This window comes from Leptinotarsa decemlineata, unplaced genomic scaffold (assembly GCF_025532065.1).
Source record: "Leptinotarsa decemlineata unplaced genomic scaffold, Ldec_3_MD MMD2_tig00001344_RagTag_RagTag, whole genome shotgun sequence".
NCBI lineage: Eukaryota > Metazoa > Arthropoda > Insecta > Coleoptera > Chrysomelidae > Leptinotarsa > Leptinotarsa decemlineata.
The window spans coordinates 32,857-50,129 of NW_027412560.1; the positions used below are offsets into that span (position 1 = coordinate 32,857).

The 17,273-nt window shown below is 34.3% G+C and overlaps 1 protein-coding gene across 2 annotated transcripts; it reads left to right on the forward strand.

Annotated features, from left to right (window-relative positions):
* The first annotated feature begins 865 nt into the window (after positions 1-865).
* On the forward strand, positions 866-5,432 carry LOC141482466 (uncharacterized). Of its 2 annotated transcripts, none has more exons than XM_074175793.1 (2): positions 866-1,295; positions 1,361-5,432. In XM_074175793.1, the coding sequence occupies exon 2, from the start codon at positions 1,667-1,669 to the stop codon at positions 2,996-2,998; it is 1,332 nt and encodes a 443-aa protein (XP_074031894.1). In that variant the 5' UTR covers positions 866-1,295; positions 1,361-1,666; the 3' UTR covers positions 2,999-5,432. The 2 variants fall into 2 exon arrangements, with proteins under 2 accessions (XP_074031894.1, XP_074031895.1); XM_074175794.1 differs by having other exon boundaries at positions 1,361-5,431.
* The last annotated feature ends 11,841 nt before the right edge of the window (positions 5,433-17,273 follow it).

Genomic DNA, 17,273 nt, shown 5'->3' on the forward strand with positions numbered 1-17,273 from the left:
CAATATGAAAAAGTTTTTTTTTTTAATTTTATTTATTTTTCATATTGTATTATCACCATAAAACATTTGTAGCTTTTCCCTGAAGATGATAATAAATTTTATCGAAATATTAGAATAACTTGTGTTATAAGAGTACACTTCCGTTCTGCTGTTCACCCAAAGAAATTCCCAAGTTTTGTTCTTAACTAGTCAGCAAAGACTGTCCTTCAACTGTATGTATATATATATATATATATATATATATATATATATATATATATATATATATATATATATATATATATATATATATAATTAGATTATTAATTTGTATAATAAGAAATTAAGGAAAGGGATGTCATATATTGGTTTGCTCATTTATCTTTATATATAAAAACAGTTTCTTTTTTGTACCTTTTCGGACACATGGGCAGTTGAAAATTGGAGTGCAACATTAAACAGTTTAAATAACGTAGCGGTGTTATAATTTCCACACCTTGGTCTGATCCTGAAAACTTTCAGGATACAACAATAACAATTTCAGATGTGTATCTCGAAACTGAAGAAAGTTGATGGATATTTCTTAGTGAATTATCAGAAGAATTGAAGAATTCCTCTGAATTATTTGAGAAATGCGTCATATGAGTTTCTGAAATTTTCGAAATGAATTCGAGACGAGTAACAGAGAATTGAAAAAAATTGTTTTATTCGAGTTTGTGTTATTCGGTGAATGATTTTGTTAAACTTGAGAGAAATGTACAATTTCACTCTTTGTTACAGATTATATATTTTTTTTATTTGTTTATCATTCAGTATATATTTTTTTGTTCCATTTAGTTAGCTATGAATGAGATATGTTCATAAAGAAAGTTGTTGTTGATTATCAAAAAAAGGTCAATAGACGTCAAAAAGTATAATTTGGTATTTTCTTGAAAAATAAAGTTTATAAGGTCCTTCGAGCTGAATTAGACATCAAAATATAGTATTTACAGTCCACAAATACGTACTGAAAAGGAAACATGTCTGAATATCGAAGAAGATCTCAGAGAAAAAATGCTGGCAAGACCAATAATTTTGATGATTATGTCCGATGGCCGCTGGCATTAGAGAGTAATATTCAAAGTATTCATGACACTGTTCAGTCAGAATCAAATATCTTCATGTCTTCGCATCAGCAAGGAGACGCAACTCAGGCGCTGGAAATTGTCCAAACAGCTCCCATAGAAGAGCCGACAGGTTCCGGATTTCATGTACAATCTAATAGAACTGGCAGTAGGGATGGAACAGATCCAGGATCAATCAGGTATCCATCAAAAGTATCAGATTCTACTAGAAAATCCACAAGGAAATCAAATTAATCCAAGGTATCTTCAATTTCTAGAAAGGAAGCGTTTGGCGTTGGAGACTGAGGTCGCGAGGACTGAGCTAATGAGGGAAGTGAAAAAACAGGAATTTGAAAATCAAATGAGGATTCTAGATCTTCAGAAAGAGTTAGCTGAAACTAGAATTGAAGAGAAAGAGTTATGCTCTACAGGAGATATCAGTTCAAGAAAATCGCTTGCAGAGAGCACAGATAAAGAAAGCATGTTCAGAGGAGTACAACAATGGGTTGATAAGTGTGAAGTGCATTCTGTTACTTTTTCACCAGAAAAAACGAAAATTCAAAACACAAATATGTCACAGGAAAATGACATTTCAAAATTATATCATGTTGTCGCCGATGCCATTAGAAGTGTTTCGAGGGGAAATTGTTCGAATAATCAGGCAATTGCTAAGGAACTACCTTTTTTTGATGGCAAACCAGAAGACTGGCCGTTATTCATCAGTCAATTTAACAGGAAAACTAATATGTATATTGATACATATTAGTATTAGTATTAGTATAGTGAGTATTGACTCAGAGGTTGAAGTGATGCTAATGTTACAGAGGTGCCTGAAAGGGGGAGCTCTTGAAGCGGTAAGGAGTTTATTATTGCACCCTAAAAATATTATTCATGTTATTGAAACATTAGAAATGCGTTTTGGTCGTCCAGAATACGTCATTGGTTCTTTGATAAACAAAACTCAGAATTTGCACTTTGCTAGAGATGGCGATTTTAATAATATTGTTAAATTTTCATGTCACGTCAATAATCTGTTGGCTACGTTGGAGCAATTTGAGGCAAGTAATCATTTGAATAATCCGTTTCTACTGGAGCAGTTGGTAGGAAAATTACCCAATAGTCTAAAATTACAATGGGGACAGAAGATGGTGCTAAAAGGAGGTAAGGTGATTTTGAAAGATTTTGGAATCTGGGCAAATGAATTATCTTCAGCTGCATGTTATGTAAGTCAAAGAACATTCCCTGCTACCACTCACCATCAGAAAAAATTTAATAATTCAAGATCGGAAAATATCTTGGTTGCTACAAATCAAGCAAACGATCACCCTAAATGTCTTTACTGTAATATAACTGGTCATGAAATTTACAATTGTTCCATATTGAAAAATGATAGCATAGATATTCGTTGGTCAAAATTATACAAAACCAAAATTTGCTTCTGTTGTTTGAAAACTGGTCATTCAAAGAGGTTTTGTAGATCAAAACAACGCTGCGGCTTTGAAGGATGCAAATTACGCCACCATACCCTTCTGCATAAAAGTAAATTTTCTAATGAACTTTCTCATACTGAAAAAATTGATGAAAGTGTTCAAACAGTTTGTCTCACCAAGAATAATTCTAAAGTTCTTCTCAGGATAGCTCCTATCAAAATTTATGGCCCAAAAGGGTATATAAATACTTATGCTCTGTTCGATGAGGGGTCAACCATATCTTTGATAGAAAGTCAGATCGCAGAACAACTAGGATTATCAGGGGAAACCAAACCTTTGTGCATGCAATGGGCTAAGAATATTGTTTCATATGATGAAGGTTCAAAATGTATCAATACGAAAATTTCTGGTGTTCATGAAGGGGCAAGAATCTTCCAAATGAGTAACAAACTTGTCTTTACCTTCTCAAACCATCGTGATGGATAATTTCAAAGATTATGTATATCTTCAGGGACTACCTATTCAAGATATGGTAGATGCAAATCCTACTGTTCTCATAGGTCAGGACAATATCCATTTAACAGTAGCAAGAAAAGTTCATCAGGGTTCTGATATAGTCCAATTGCTACTAAAACTAATTTAGGATGGGTTATCCATGGTAACACTTTAGAATCTGATCAAAATGTTCCTGCGATAACAATGATGAACTGAATCGTCTAGTCAGGGAATCTTTTAGTACCGAATCATTTGGCGTTTCTGTTTATAATAGAATTATTGACAGTGCTCATAGAAAAGCCCTTGATATTTTGGAAAAAACCACAGTTCATTTAGAATATGAAAAACGATATGAGACAGGGTTGATTTGGAAAAATGACAATGTAACTTTACCAGAAAGTGAATCAAATGCTATGAGAAGGTTGTTTTGTATTAAGAAAAAAATGTTGAGGGATAAATCATATTTTGATCAGTACTGCAACAAAATCCGTGACTACTTGAAAAAGGGGTACATTAGAAAATTAGAAACTTCCGAGGCGATTGAACAAAATTCTCGCACATGGTATCTTCCACATTTTGGTGTCGTAAATCCTAATAAGCTCAATAAGTTGAGACTTGTTTTTGACGCTGCCGCTAAGAGTAATGGTACCAGCTTAAATGAAAACCTTCTGCAAGGTCCGGATTATCTGACTTTATTACCAGGTGTTCTGATGCGCTTTCGTCGATTAAAATGGGGTTTCTGTGGGGATATACCGAGATGTTCCATAGAGTAAAAATTCGCAAGGAGGATAGATGTGCACAGCGGTTTCTTTGGCGAAATGGCGAGCAACAAAGGCAAGTAGATGAATACGAGTTACAGGTGATGATGTTCAGTGCTTCTTGTTCTCCATGTTCCGCACAATATGTTAAAAATTTAAATGCCAAGCAATCGAAATATCCTGAATTGATTAAAGATGTGGAGAGAAATTTCTATGTTGATGACTATCTGGATTGTTGTGATACAGAGCAAGAAGCACTCAAAAATCGAAAGAATCATTGAACTTCATAAAAATGGTGGTTTCGATATTGTTAATTGGTCTTCAAATTCACCTTTGGTTATCTCAAAATACGGAAATGAACATTTTAGGAGTATGGTGGGATGTGAAATCTGATTCGTTTACATTTAAAGTCGTTTATCATATGGTTCCCAAAGAAATAACTGAAGGTACGGTGATTCTTACAAAACGCCAAGTTTTGCAGTTGGTTATGTCGATTTTTGATACCTTAGGCTTTCTAACATTCTAGTCTATTAAGGGAAAAATCATTCTACTGGCAATCTGGCGAAGTGGCATCGGATGGGACGATAAGATTCCAAAAACAATCTTCCATAGATGGTTAGAATGGTTGAAACGGTGGGGAGTTCTTTTCACTTGTATGACAATTCGTGCAATTCACTTGGAAATCGCACACTCCTTCACTGCTGATGGTACAATAAAGGCTATAAGGAGGATGATATCACGCCAGGGTCCAATCAGACGCCTTTACTCAGAGAATGACACAAATTTCAAGGGAGTGAATGAAGAACTTTTGAAATTGTACCGTGAACTTAATCACCAGGAGCTAACTCGAAGAATGACAGAGATGGAGATAGAATGGCACTTCATTCCACCTGGTAGACCACATATGGGTGGATGCTGGAAAAGGTTAATAGTCTCGGTCAAGAAAATTTTGGGGGTTACTTTAAAGGAATAGTAGACCATTAACTCATGTTTCAGCCGATCCTTCCGATCCTCAGTGTTTAACGCCAAATCATCTACTGATTAGTTCGCCCTCAGAAAATCCATTTCCAACAAAATTCGAAGAACAAAACCTAAGAAAGCAGTGGAAGAAGTCTCAAAGACTGGCAGAGATATTTTGGTCCAGATGGGTTAAGGAATATTTACCGACTTTATCGAAGCGTGCAAAATGGATCAAGTTTGATGAACCTGTTGCGGTTGGCGATGTGGTCGTTGTTGCAGATGGCCACCTTCCGAGAAATACTTGGCCACTGGGTAGAATCACGGCAGCATTTCCAGGAAAGGACAATATTACGAGAGTAGTCGAGGTGAAAATATCTACAGGGGTCTTCAAACGTTCTGTAACCAAAATCTGTAGGGTGGATGTTGAATTTGGTGAAAATTTTTAAGAACTTTCACGGTGGGGAGAATGTTACAGATTATATATTTTGTTTATTTGTTTATCATTCAGTATGTATTTTTTTGTTCCATTCAGTTAGCTATGAATGAGATATGTTCATGAAGAAAGTTGTTGTTGATTGTCAAAAAAAAGGTTAATAGACGTCAAAAAGTATAATTTGGTATTTTCTTCAAAAATACCAAGGAAATTACACTCTTGTTGAACGTTTCTACATTATTTGTAACAATTTGTGATGAGTATCTCAAAACTGAAGGAAGTTGGTGGAAATTCCAGTTTTGTGTTGCGTGAATTATGACAAGAATTCGGTGAATGATTTTGTTAGTCTTGTGAGAAATGCACAATTTCTTTTGTTGACTCTTGTTAAACGTTTCTACTTCATTTGTAACAATTTGAGATGAGTGTCTGAAAACTGAAGGAAGTTGATGTATATTCCTTACTTTTGTGATACATGAATTATGAGAAGAATTGAAGAATTCCTGTGAATTATGTGAGGAATGCGTGATATATTTATGAGTCTCTACAATTTTCAAAATAAATTCGAGACGAGTATCAGAGAATTGAAAAAATTTTGGGAAACTTTGTAGTATTAGAGTTTGTGTTATTCGTTGAATGATTTTGTTGAACGTTGAACGTTTCTACATCATTTGTAACAATTTGAAATGAGTATCTCAAAACTGAAGAAAGTTTGTGGAAATTTCTTAGTTTTTTGTTGCACGAACTCTTCGTTTCTTCTCATAATTCACGCAACACAAAACTAAGGAATTTCCACAAACTTCCTTCAGTTTTCAGATACTTATCTCAAATTGTTACGAATGATGTAGAAACGTTCAACTAGAGTGAAGTTGTGCATTTCTCACAAGATTATCGAAATCATTCACCGACTAACACAAATTCAAATAAAACAAAATTTCCCAATTTTTTTTCAATTCTCTGTTACTCGTCACGAAATCATTTATGAAAATTCAGAAACTCAAAGTTATCACGCATTTCTCACATAATTCACACGAATTCTTCAATTCTTCTCATAATTCACGCAACACAAAACTAAGGAATTTCCACAAACTTCCTTCAGTTTTGAGATACTCATCTCAAATTGTTACAAATGATGTAGAAACGTTTTACAAGATTGAAATTGTGCATTACTCACAAGATTAACAAAATCATTCACCGAATAACACAAACTCTAATACTACAAAGTTTCCCAAAATATTTTCAATTCTCTGATACTCGTCTCGAATTCATTTCAAAAATTGTAGAAACTCATTAATATATCACGCATTTCTCACATAATTCACACGAATTATTCAATTCTTCTCATAATTCACGCAAGACAAAACTAAGGAATTTCCACAAACTTCTTTCAGTTTTGAAAAACTCATCTCAAATTGTTACAAATGATGTAGAAACGTTCAACTAGAGTGAAATTGTGCATTTCTCATAAGATTAACAAAATCATTCACCGAATAACACAGGTGGTATGCGTGATATATTTATGAGTATCTACAATTTTCGGAATGAATTCGAGACGAGTATCAGAGTATTGAAAAAAAATTGTGAAATTCTGTTTTATTCGAGTTTGTGTTATTCGGTGAATGATTTTGTAAATCTTGTGAGAAATGCAAAATTTCACTCTTGTTGAACGTTTCTACATTATTTGTAACAATTTGAGATGATTATCTCAACACTGAAGGAAGTTGATGGATATTTCTTAGTTTTGTGATATATGAATTATGAGAAGAATTGAAGAAGAATTCGTGTGAATTATGTGAGAAATGCGTGATGTATTTATGAGTTTCTGAAATTTTCGAAATGAATTCGATCGAGTAACAGGGGATTGAAAAAAATTTGGGAAATTTCGTTTTATTTGAGTTTGTGTTATTCAGTGAATGATTTTGTAAATCTTGTGAGAAATGCAAAATATCACTCTTGTTGAACGTTTCTACATTATTTGTAACAATTTGAGATGATTATCTCAACACTGAAGGAAATTGATTGATATTTCTTAGTATTGTTGTTACGTATATATTAAATTTTCACTCAAAAGGAAAGTCCTTAATGCCGCTATGCGGTACTTAGCCTACGCCTGAAATTAAATTATTGTTAGATTCCTCGTATTATGGGATATATTGTTGTCCTGTGATGACACAAGGAATAATACTTGAAAACTCACCTCCGATTATCGAACCCTAATAATTCGAAGACGTTTTCATACACAGTTGGAAAAAAACTGATATAAATATCCTCCGAAGAGATAAGAAAACGGAATTCTCAACCTTCCAAATCAGCACTATTACGAATCCGTTTCTGTGAACATGTGATTTACAACCGCTCATAGCGTTTACGAGAATCCCTAAGTTAAATTCACAGTTCGAGTATCATTGTCGATTTCCAACTGAAAATGATTAAAATACCTTGGTCAAGGACCAACAAAGTTACTAATTTTTCCGTTAGTGGCAGCAGCTATCGGGTGGTTGTTTATGATCTTAATATGAGCTATTAGTACGTGGGCAAGCGACAATAAATAGGTACCTTTTACGGATAACGTAACATTGTGATACATGAATTATGAGAATAATTGAAGAATTCGTGTGAATTATGTAAGAAATGCGTGATATATTAATGAGTTTCTGAAATTTTCGAAATGAATTCGATCGAGTAACAGAGGATTGAAAAAAATTTAGGAAATTTCGTTTTATTTGAGTTTGTGTTATTCGTTGAATGTTTTTGGTAATCTTGTGAGAAATGCAAAATTTCACTCTTGTTGAACGTTTCTAGAGTAACAGAGAATTGAAAAAAAATAGTGAAATTTTGTTTTATTTGAAATATGAATTCGAGACGAGTAACAGAGAATTGAAAAAAAATTGGGAAAATTTATTTTATTTCAGTTTGGGTTATTCGGTGAATGTTTTTGGTAATCTTGTGAGAAATGCACAATTTCACTCTCGTTCAACGCTCATAGCGTTTACGAAAATCCCTAAGTTAAATTCACAGTTCGAGTATCATTGTCGATTTCCAACTGAAAATGATTAAAATACCTTGGTCAAGGACCAACAAAGTTTCTAATTTTTCCGTTAGTGGCAGCAGCTATCGGGTGGTTGTTTATGATCTTAATATGAGCTATTAGTACGTGGGCAAGCGACAATAAATAGGTACCTTTTACGGATAACGTAACACTCCCTTAAGTTCCTCAAAAATATATATATATATTTTTTTTCTGCAGGGATAAGTTTCCTGATCAACCCAACTTGATATCTTTTATATGCCAGGAACCCAAAGATTTGCCTGTTTCGAAGTTGGCGAGTTCATAAACATTCGTCGATAACTTTTTCAACACCCGACATTTAACATATTTTGGAGCTAATTTACCCTGAAAGTAAGCAGATGCATCAAGAGCTGAATATTCTTTTTCCACACTTCCTGGCCCACAGCCAAGGTCAAAGGGCGTCTACGCATATTGTAGCGCTCTGCACTCGCAGAATAGGACTTTTTAAGTTTCGATCGAACCTCTGAACATAATTCCTGGACTTCTCGAACATGGTCTGATAACTTGTCCCTAGAAGCGAAATCTAGAGGCTGGTTATCTTGAAATTCCTGATGTCTTCTAAACATCCTACCTGACAAATAAACTTCTCTGCCAAAATTGAGATAAAAGGCACTATGACCTGTGGTCTCATGAACCGCAGACCTCAAAGCATATCCCAGACTTGGCAATTTTTCATCCCATGTACGATGTGAACCACTGATATAGCTCCTAATCATCGTTTTCAAGACTCGATTGACCCTTTCGGTGGGATTGGCATTAGGGCTATATTGGGCGTTGAATACAATTCTACAATCATAGGATTCACACATCTTCCGAAATTTGTTGAACACATACTGTCGACCATTATCGCTTATCAATCTTTCAGGGACTCCAAATACCATGAATACATTTTCCTCTATGAAGCGGGCACAAGCTTCTCCGGTAGCCGACTTCAAAGGACAAAGCAATGTGAATTTGGTAAATAGGTCTGTAACAACCAAAACGAACCTATTGCGCTTATGTGACAGTGGTAAAGGACCTATCAAATCCGTGGCAACTACTTCCCATGGATGAGATAGTACTCTAGTGGACATAACTCCATAAGGCTTCTTTTGTTCTGGTTTTTGAGCCTTGCATATTTCACAACTCCTCACGTATTTTAAAATATCGCTGCTCATACCGGGCCAATAATAAAGTTTAGAAATACGTTTTCGCGTTTTGAAATAGCCCAAATGTCCTGCTGTCACGTCATCATGATTCTCTAAGAGAACGGATCGACGAAGGTCTTTGGGGTCAACGATTTTCCAGTCCGAATCAGCATCGGGTGATGGATAACCTGTATCGACAAACTTGTAAACCAAATTCTTGTCCACCTTCCATTTCGGAAACTTTTGGGGACTAGTCAAAATATTGGAACGAAGTTTCCGATACCAATCTCCACAATTTACTGGATCGATATCAATCAGAGATATTCCTGGTGTCACCATCCTAGACAGGGCATCCGGTACGAAATGGTATTTTCCACTACGATGGATTATCTTGAAGTCATAACCTTGGAGTTTCAAAGCCCAACGAGCTAACCTTCCAGATGGGTTTTTCAAATTGAATAAAAACTTCAGGGAAGCATGATCAGTTACTACTGTGAATTTCGAACCTTCTATATATGGTCGAAATTTGTCTATACCAAATAAGACGGCTAAACACTCAATCTCTGTCGTTGAATACTTCGTCTCGGGAGCAGTGAGAGTTCGACTGGCATGGGAGATCACCCTTTCTCCATCATCAAAATGTTGGGTCAACACGCATCCCAAACCTGTTTGTGACGCATCGCACTGGATTGTGAATTCACGCGTATAATCTGGTGATGTTAGTATGGGTGCGAATATCAAGAGCTGTTTCATGTCCTGAAAAGCAGCCTCGCAATCATTGGACCAATCGGAATAAAGCGACGGTACCAAGACACCATGCCGATGAATCGTCTGACATCCTTGACGCAACGGGGTGTTGGATAATTCACCATTGACTCGACTTTTGCAGGATCAGTATGAAGTCCATCTTTCGTAACTAGATATCCTAAATATTTCAGTTCGGACTTCAGAAAATCACATTTTTGTTGATTAACGGTGAGTCCCGCGCTTAAAAGCTTTTCAAAAACTCGTGAAAGAGTTTGAAGATGACTTGAAAAATCGGGAGTTGCGATTATAATGTCATCTAAACACACAAAGACAAATTCTTCCAATTCAGGCCCGAAAATAGTATCTATGAGACGCTGCCACGTTGCCGGACTGTTATGGAGTCCAAATGGCATCCTAGTAAATTGATATAAGCCTCGAGTTGGTACCGTGAAAGCGGTTTTGTCTTTACTGGACTCTTCAAGCAAAATTTGATGATAAGCACTTTTGATGTCGATAGACGAAAAATATTTCGCATTATTTAACCTCGCCAAAATGTGATTAACATAAGGGAGGGGGTAAGCATCTCGCCGGGTTACTTCATTGACTTTACGAAAATCAATACAAAATCGGTAACTTCCATCAGGTTTTTTAACCATCACTACTGGGCTAGACCATGCAGATTTGGACGGTTCGATAATACCTAGAGATAACATCTCGTCTATCTCTTTATCTATCACCTTCTGAATATAAGGCGAAACTGGGTAATATCTTTGTTTTATGGGAGGACTGTTCCCTGTATCAATAACATGAGTGATCCCTTTTGCATAACCCAAACCATTTCCCATTTGATCAAAGTAACCTTGAACTAAATCATTGACCATTTTGACTTGATCAGGATTCAAATAATCTGTTGAGGAAAGGCGATCAACAAAATCACACGACTTTCCCAACTCATATGAATTATTTCTAAAAGAAGTGATAATATCCATATCTCTCCAAAAATCTATGCCAAAAATAATTTCATCCTGTAAATCTAACACAACTGAACATTTCATCAACTCAACCCTTGAATCCAATTTTATCGGAATATTAACTATACCTAAGACATCATTTTTCCCCATTTGCCAACGAAACACTATGAATATTTTTCTCTAAAAGTATATTAAATTTAGATAGTTTATACCAACCATCTCTACCAATACAAGTCCGAGATGCTCCGGAATCTAGAAGACCTCTGAAAAGAACACCATAGATCGTGACCTCTAAGCGGGGTCTCGGATCTGAACCAACCGAAGTGAACAAGGCATTCACTTTTTCTCTTCGGTATTCTCCACCGACAAATAATTTCCATGACTCCCAGGAGTCATCAACCGGTTTTGTAGAAATACCTCACTTAGAGACCGTTGACCGGTTTGACGTTGGCCTCTCTTGTCGTTTTTTGGATTACAGGAACAAGTATATTTTGTTACACCTGATTTTCCACAACAGAAACAGAACTTTCTGGTTCTAGGTTCCCTACACCGAGAAAATTTGTGTTGATTAGAATTACAATTCCAACATGATTTATTACAACTCTCAGCCTGATCAACATGTACTTCATGAACCGAAGGTGGGTTTTCAAGTGGACCATTGTATGCTAAGTCGGGTTCCAAAAGACAAACATTACCTTGTGTCTTAGATTTGTATGCAAGTTCACGTGAAATCTCGATTTTTTTACAATTTTTTAAGAGTTCGTCAACACTCCTTATTTCAACCAGAGCTAATTTTTCAATGAAGTACGGTCCAATATTCCGTTGTAAGGTGGCAAGTTTATCGTCTTCACTACAATTAACAGGGAGACGGTTGAACATGTTTATCATACAAGCAAAATATTCACCAACTTTTTCGTTCGGCTTTTGTCGATTTTTTCCCTAACCGATCGAAACCACAAGAGAGCTTTATCACTCAAAATATCTTCCAGAGAATCGACTAAATCCTGGTCTGATACGTGCCGTGATTTTTTATACTCTGAAACGCGTTCTAAAAATGCATTAACACTTATAGTGTTAGGTTTGCCAGAAAAAGATATGTCCCATTTGTAGACAGGAGTGGAATTCGTTTTATAAACCGTATTTACTACCGGTACTGAAGAGGTTGTAGAAACTACTCCATCACCAAGAACAAGCTTGTCTTCCAATTGTTCCTCTAACTTGCATAATCGTTCGAAAATACGAGCTGAAGTTGCATCATTGTCCGGGACATTGATTCTCTTCAGTCTAGCATACAAATGCTTGAGCTTCGACTCTACAAAGCGAGCATCATGGCTATTTGATTTTATGCTGTCTCGAGAATTCAAATAATCAGCTAAGGAACGAATTTTTTCCTCACAAATCTGTAATTCCTCCACAGCATTGAGTTTGCATGAAGGATGACAATCAGCAGAACCAAATTCCTCCCCTTCTACCAACTCTTTTAATTTCATACGCATGGTTTTCACGGTTTTGCTTGTAATTTTCGTGATACCTCTTACATGTAATTCATAGACTAATTCGTCTCTGAGCAATCGTGAGAAATCCATTTTTATATAAGTTTCCCAAAAACAAAATACGAAAATGAATATAAACAAATTCACCCAAATTAGTGTATGCTCCCGTACTATGGAATTATCGTTAATGCATCAAGAATCAAAGCAATCGACACAAATGTAAAAAAACCAATACCATGTCTTGGAGAAAACAGAATAAAAAAATGTATAAAGATAATGACTACCTACTGTTCACAAAGTCAACTGAACCTACAATTTTTTAGGTATAATTTTTTTTGTTTCGTTTGTTTTCTTATCTTTCTTGGCAAGCCAATCTCACGTTAATGACAATATATAAAGAACTTCAATTAACACTACCAAATGAAATGAAATGAAATTTATCTATGCCTGAATAACAAAATGTATTTCCAGACGTCACGTCAGGGCGCCAAAATCCCTTGTTATGTAATATTTTTTTCTTATTACTTATTTATTCAATCATTAGTTCATATGTGGGGTATTTTAGATATAAACCGGATAGGGTTATTTGCTCACAGCTAGCTTTTAGACAGCGAGAGGGGGGGTGAGTTATACAAATGATTTATGTTCCAAGGGCGCCAACAGATTTACTATTAACCCTATATAATGTAATAGCAAGCAGATCCAAATCTATAAATTATCCACGATACAGTAATGCCCCAATAAAACTCAAAATTTGGCAAATGGATATATTGACATATTTTCACACAGGGTTTGGCAATGTGCAAGGAAAACCGTAACTAATAAATAATAGTCAACCACGGAGGGGGTACGAACCCCCTCCGTGGGTTCGTGCACGAGCACGACAGAGAAAACTGGACAGGGTGTTTGGGAAAAAGAAAACTACCCTTCCAATCTCCTGCACAATGAGGGGAAAAACTTATTTTCTAGTTAGAAATTTCTGAAGAAAAATTTGACCGGAAGACATGATATTGGTAATGTGAAATGTGAAGGTATTAATATAAAAAATAATATATATATATATATATATATATATATATATATATATATATATATATATATATATATTAAATTTTCACTCAAAAGGAAAGTCCTTAATGCCGCTATGCGGTACTTAGCCTACGCCTGAAATTAAATTATTGTTAGATTCCTCGTATTATGGGATATATTGTTGTCCTGTGATGACACAAGGAATAATACTTGAAAACTCACCTCCGATTATCGAACCCTAATAATTCGAAGACGTTTTCATATACAGTTGGAAAAAAACTGATATAAATATCCTCCGAAGAGATAAGAAAACGGAATTCTCAACCTTCCAAATCAGCACTATTACGAATCCGTTTCTGTGAACATGTGATTTACAACCGCTCATAGCGTTTACGAGAATCCCTAAGTTAAATTCACAGTTCGAGTATCATTGTCGATTTCCAACTGAAAATGATTAAAATACCTTGGTCAAGGACCAACAAAGTTTCTAATTTTTCCGTTAGTGGCAGCAGCTATCGGGTGGTTGTTTATGATCTTAATATGAGCTATTAGTACGTGGGCAAGCGACAATAAATAGGTACCTTTTACGGATAACGTAACATTGTGATACATGAATTATGAGAATAATTGAAGAATTCGTGTGAATTATGTAAGAAATGCGTGATATATTAATGAGTTTCTGAAATTTTCGAAATGAATTCGATCGAGTAACAGAGGATTGAAAAAAATTTAGGAAATTTCGTTTTATTTGAGTTTGTGTTATTCGTTGAATGTTTTTGGTAATCTTGTGAGAAATGCAAAATTTCACTCTTGTTGAACGTTTCTAGAGTAACAGAGAATTGAAAAAAATTAGTGAAATTTTGTTTTATTTGAAATATGAATTCGAGACGAGTAACAGAGAATTGAAAAAAAATTGGGAAAATTTATTTTATTTCAGTTTGGGTTATTCGGTGAATGTTTTTGGTAATCTTGTGAGAAATGCACAATTTCACTCTCGTTCAACGCTCGTAGCGTTTACGAAAATCCCTAAGTTAAATTCACAGTTCGAGTATCATTGTCGATTTCCAACTGAAAATGATTAAAATACCTTGGTCAAGGACCAACAAACTTTCTAATTTTTCCGTTAGTGGCAGCAGCTATCGGGTGGTTGTTTATGATCTTAATATGAGCTATTAGTACGTGGGCAAGCGACAATAAATAGGTACCTTTTACGGATAACGTAACATTGTGATACATGAATTATGAGAATAATTGAAGAATTCGTGTGAATTATGTAAGAAATGCGTGATATATTAATGAGTTTCTGAAATTTTCGAAATGAATTCGATCGAGTAACAGAGGATTGAAAAAAATTTAGGAAATTTCGTTTTATTTGAGTTTGTGTTATTCGTTGAATGTTTTTGGTAATCTTGTGAGAAATGCAAAATTTCACTCTTGTTGAACGTTTCTAGAGTAACAGAGAATTGAAAAAAATTAGTGAAATTTTGTTTTATTTGAAATATGAATTCGAGACGAGTAACAGAGAATTGAAAAAAAATTGGGAAAATTTATTTTATTTCAGTTTGGGTTATTCGGTGAATGATTTTGGTAATCTTGTGAGAAATGCACAATTTCACTCTCGTTCAACGTTTGTACATTATTTGTAACAATTCGTGATGAGTATCTCAAAACTGAAGGAAGTTGGTGGAAATTCCAGTTTTGTGTTGCGTGAATTATGAGAAACATTCGTGTGAATTATGTGAGAAATGCGTGATATAATAATGAGTAACTAAATGAATTGGAGACGAGTAACACAGAATTGAAAAAAATTTGGGAAACTTTGTACTATTACAGTGTTTGTTATTCGGTGAATGATTTTGTTAGTTTTGTGAGAAATGCACAATTACTTTTGTTAACTCTTGTTAAACGTTTCTACTTTATTTGTAACAATTTGAGATGAGTATCTGAACACTGAAGGAAGTTGATGAATATTTCTTAGATTTGTGATACATGAATTATGAGAAGAATTGAAGATTTCCTGTGAATTATGTGAGAAATGCGTGATATATTTGAGTTTCTCAAATTTTCTAAATGATTTCGAGACAAGTAACAGAGAATTGAAAAAAAATTGGGAACTTTTGTTTTATTTGAATTTGTGTTATTCGGTGAATGATTTTGTTTATCTTGTGAGAAATGCACAATTTCACTCTAGTTGAACGTTTCTACATTATTTGTAACAATTTGAGATCATTATCTCAAAACTGAAGGAAGTTGATGAATATTTCTTAGATTTGTGATACATGAATTATGAGAAGAATTGAAGATTTCCTGTGAATTATGTGAGAAATGCGTGATATATTTGAGTTTCTCAAATTTTCTAAATGATTTCGAGACAAGTAACAGAGAATTGAAAAAAATTTGGGAACTTTTGTTTTATTTGAATTTGTGTTATTCGGTGAATGATTTTGTTTATCTTGTGAGAAATGCACAATTTCACTCTAGTTGAACGTTTCTACATTATTTGTAACAATTTAAGATCATTATCTCAAAACTGAAGAAAGTTGATGAATATTTCTTAGATTTGTGATACATGAATTATGAGAAGAATTGAAGATTTCCTGTGAATTATGTGAGAAATGCGTGATATATTCCTAGTTTCTACAATTATTGAAATGAATTCGAGACGAGTAACAGAGAATTGAAAAAAATTTGGGAAATTTTGTTTTATTTGAATTTGTGTTATTCGGTGAATGATTTTGTTAATCTTGTGAGTAATGCACAATTTCAATGTTGTAAAACGTTTCTACATTATTTGTAAGAAAACTGAAGGAAGTTGGTGGAAATTCCTTAATTTTTGGTTTGAAGCGTGAATTATGGGAAGAATTGAGGAAGTCGTGTGAAACATGCGAGGTATGCGTGATATATTTATGAGTTTCTACAATTTTCGAAATGAATTCGAGACGAGTATCGGAGAATTGAAAAAAATTTGGGAAATTCGGTTTTATTCGAGTTTGTGTTATTTGGTGAATGATTTTGTAAATCTTGTGAGAAAAGCAAAATTTCACTCTTGTTGAACGTTTCTACATTATTTGTAACAATTTGAGATGATTATTTCAAAGCTGAAGCTGAAGAAAATTGGGAAATTTTGTTTCATTTGAGATTATGGTATTCGGTAAATGATTCTGTTAATCATTTACCGACAGGAAGTTGGTGGAAATTCCAGTTTTGTGTTGCGTGAATTATAAGAAGAATTGAAGAATTCGTGTGAATTATGCGAGAAATGCGTGATATATTATGAGTTTCTGAAATTTTTGAAATGATTTCGAAACGAGTAGGACAGAATTGAAAAAAATTTGGGAAATTTTGTAGTATTAGAGTATGTGCTATTCGGTGAACGATTTTGTTAACCTTGTGAGAAATGCTCTCTTTGTATATATATATATATATATATATATATATATATATATATATATATATATATATATATATATATATAAATATATATATATATATATATATATGTATGTATATATATGTATATGTATAGATATAGATATATAAATAAACTGATGACAGAGTGGCCTGTGTATGCCATATCTTTCAAGACAAATAGTTTTGGAGAACTGTGCTATAACATCTGTAACAAGCATGACACACTAGTAATTTACTATAGGTGATTGCAAAAGTCACAAAAAAAATGTA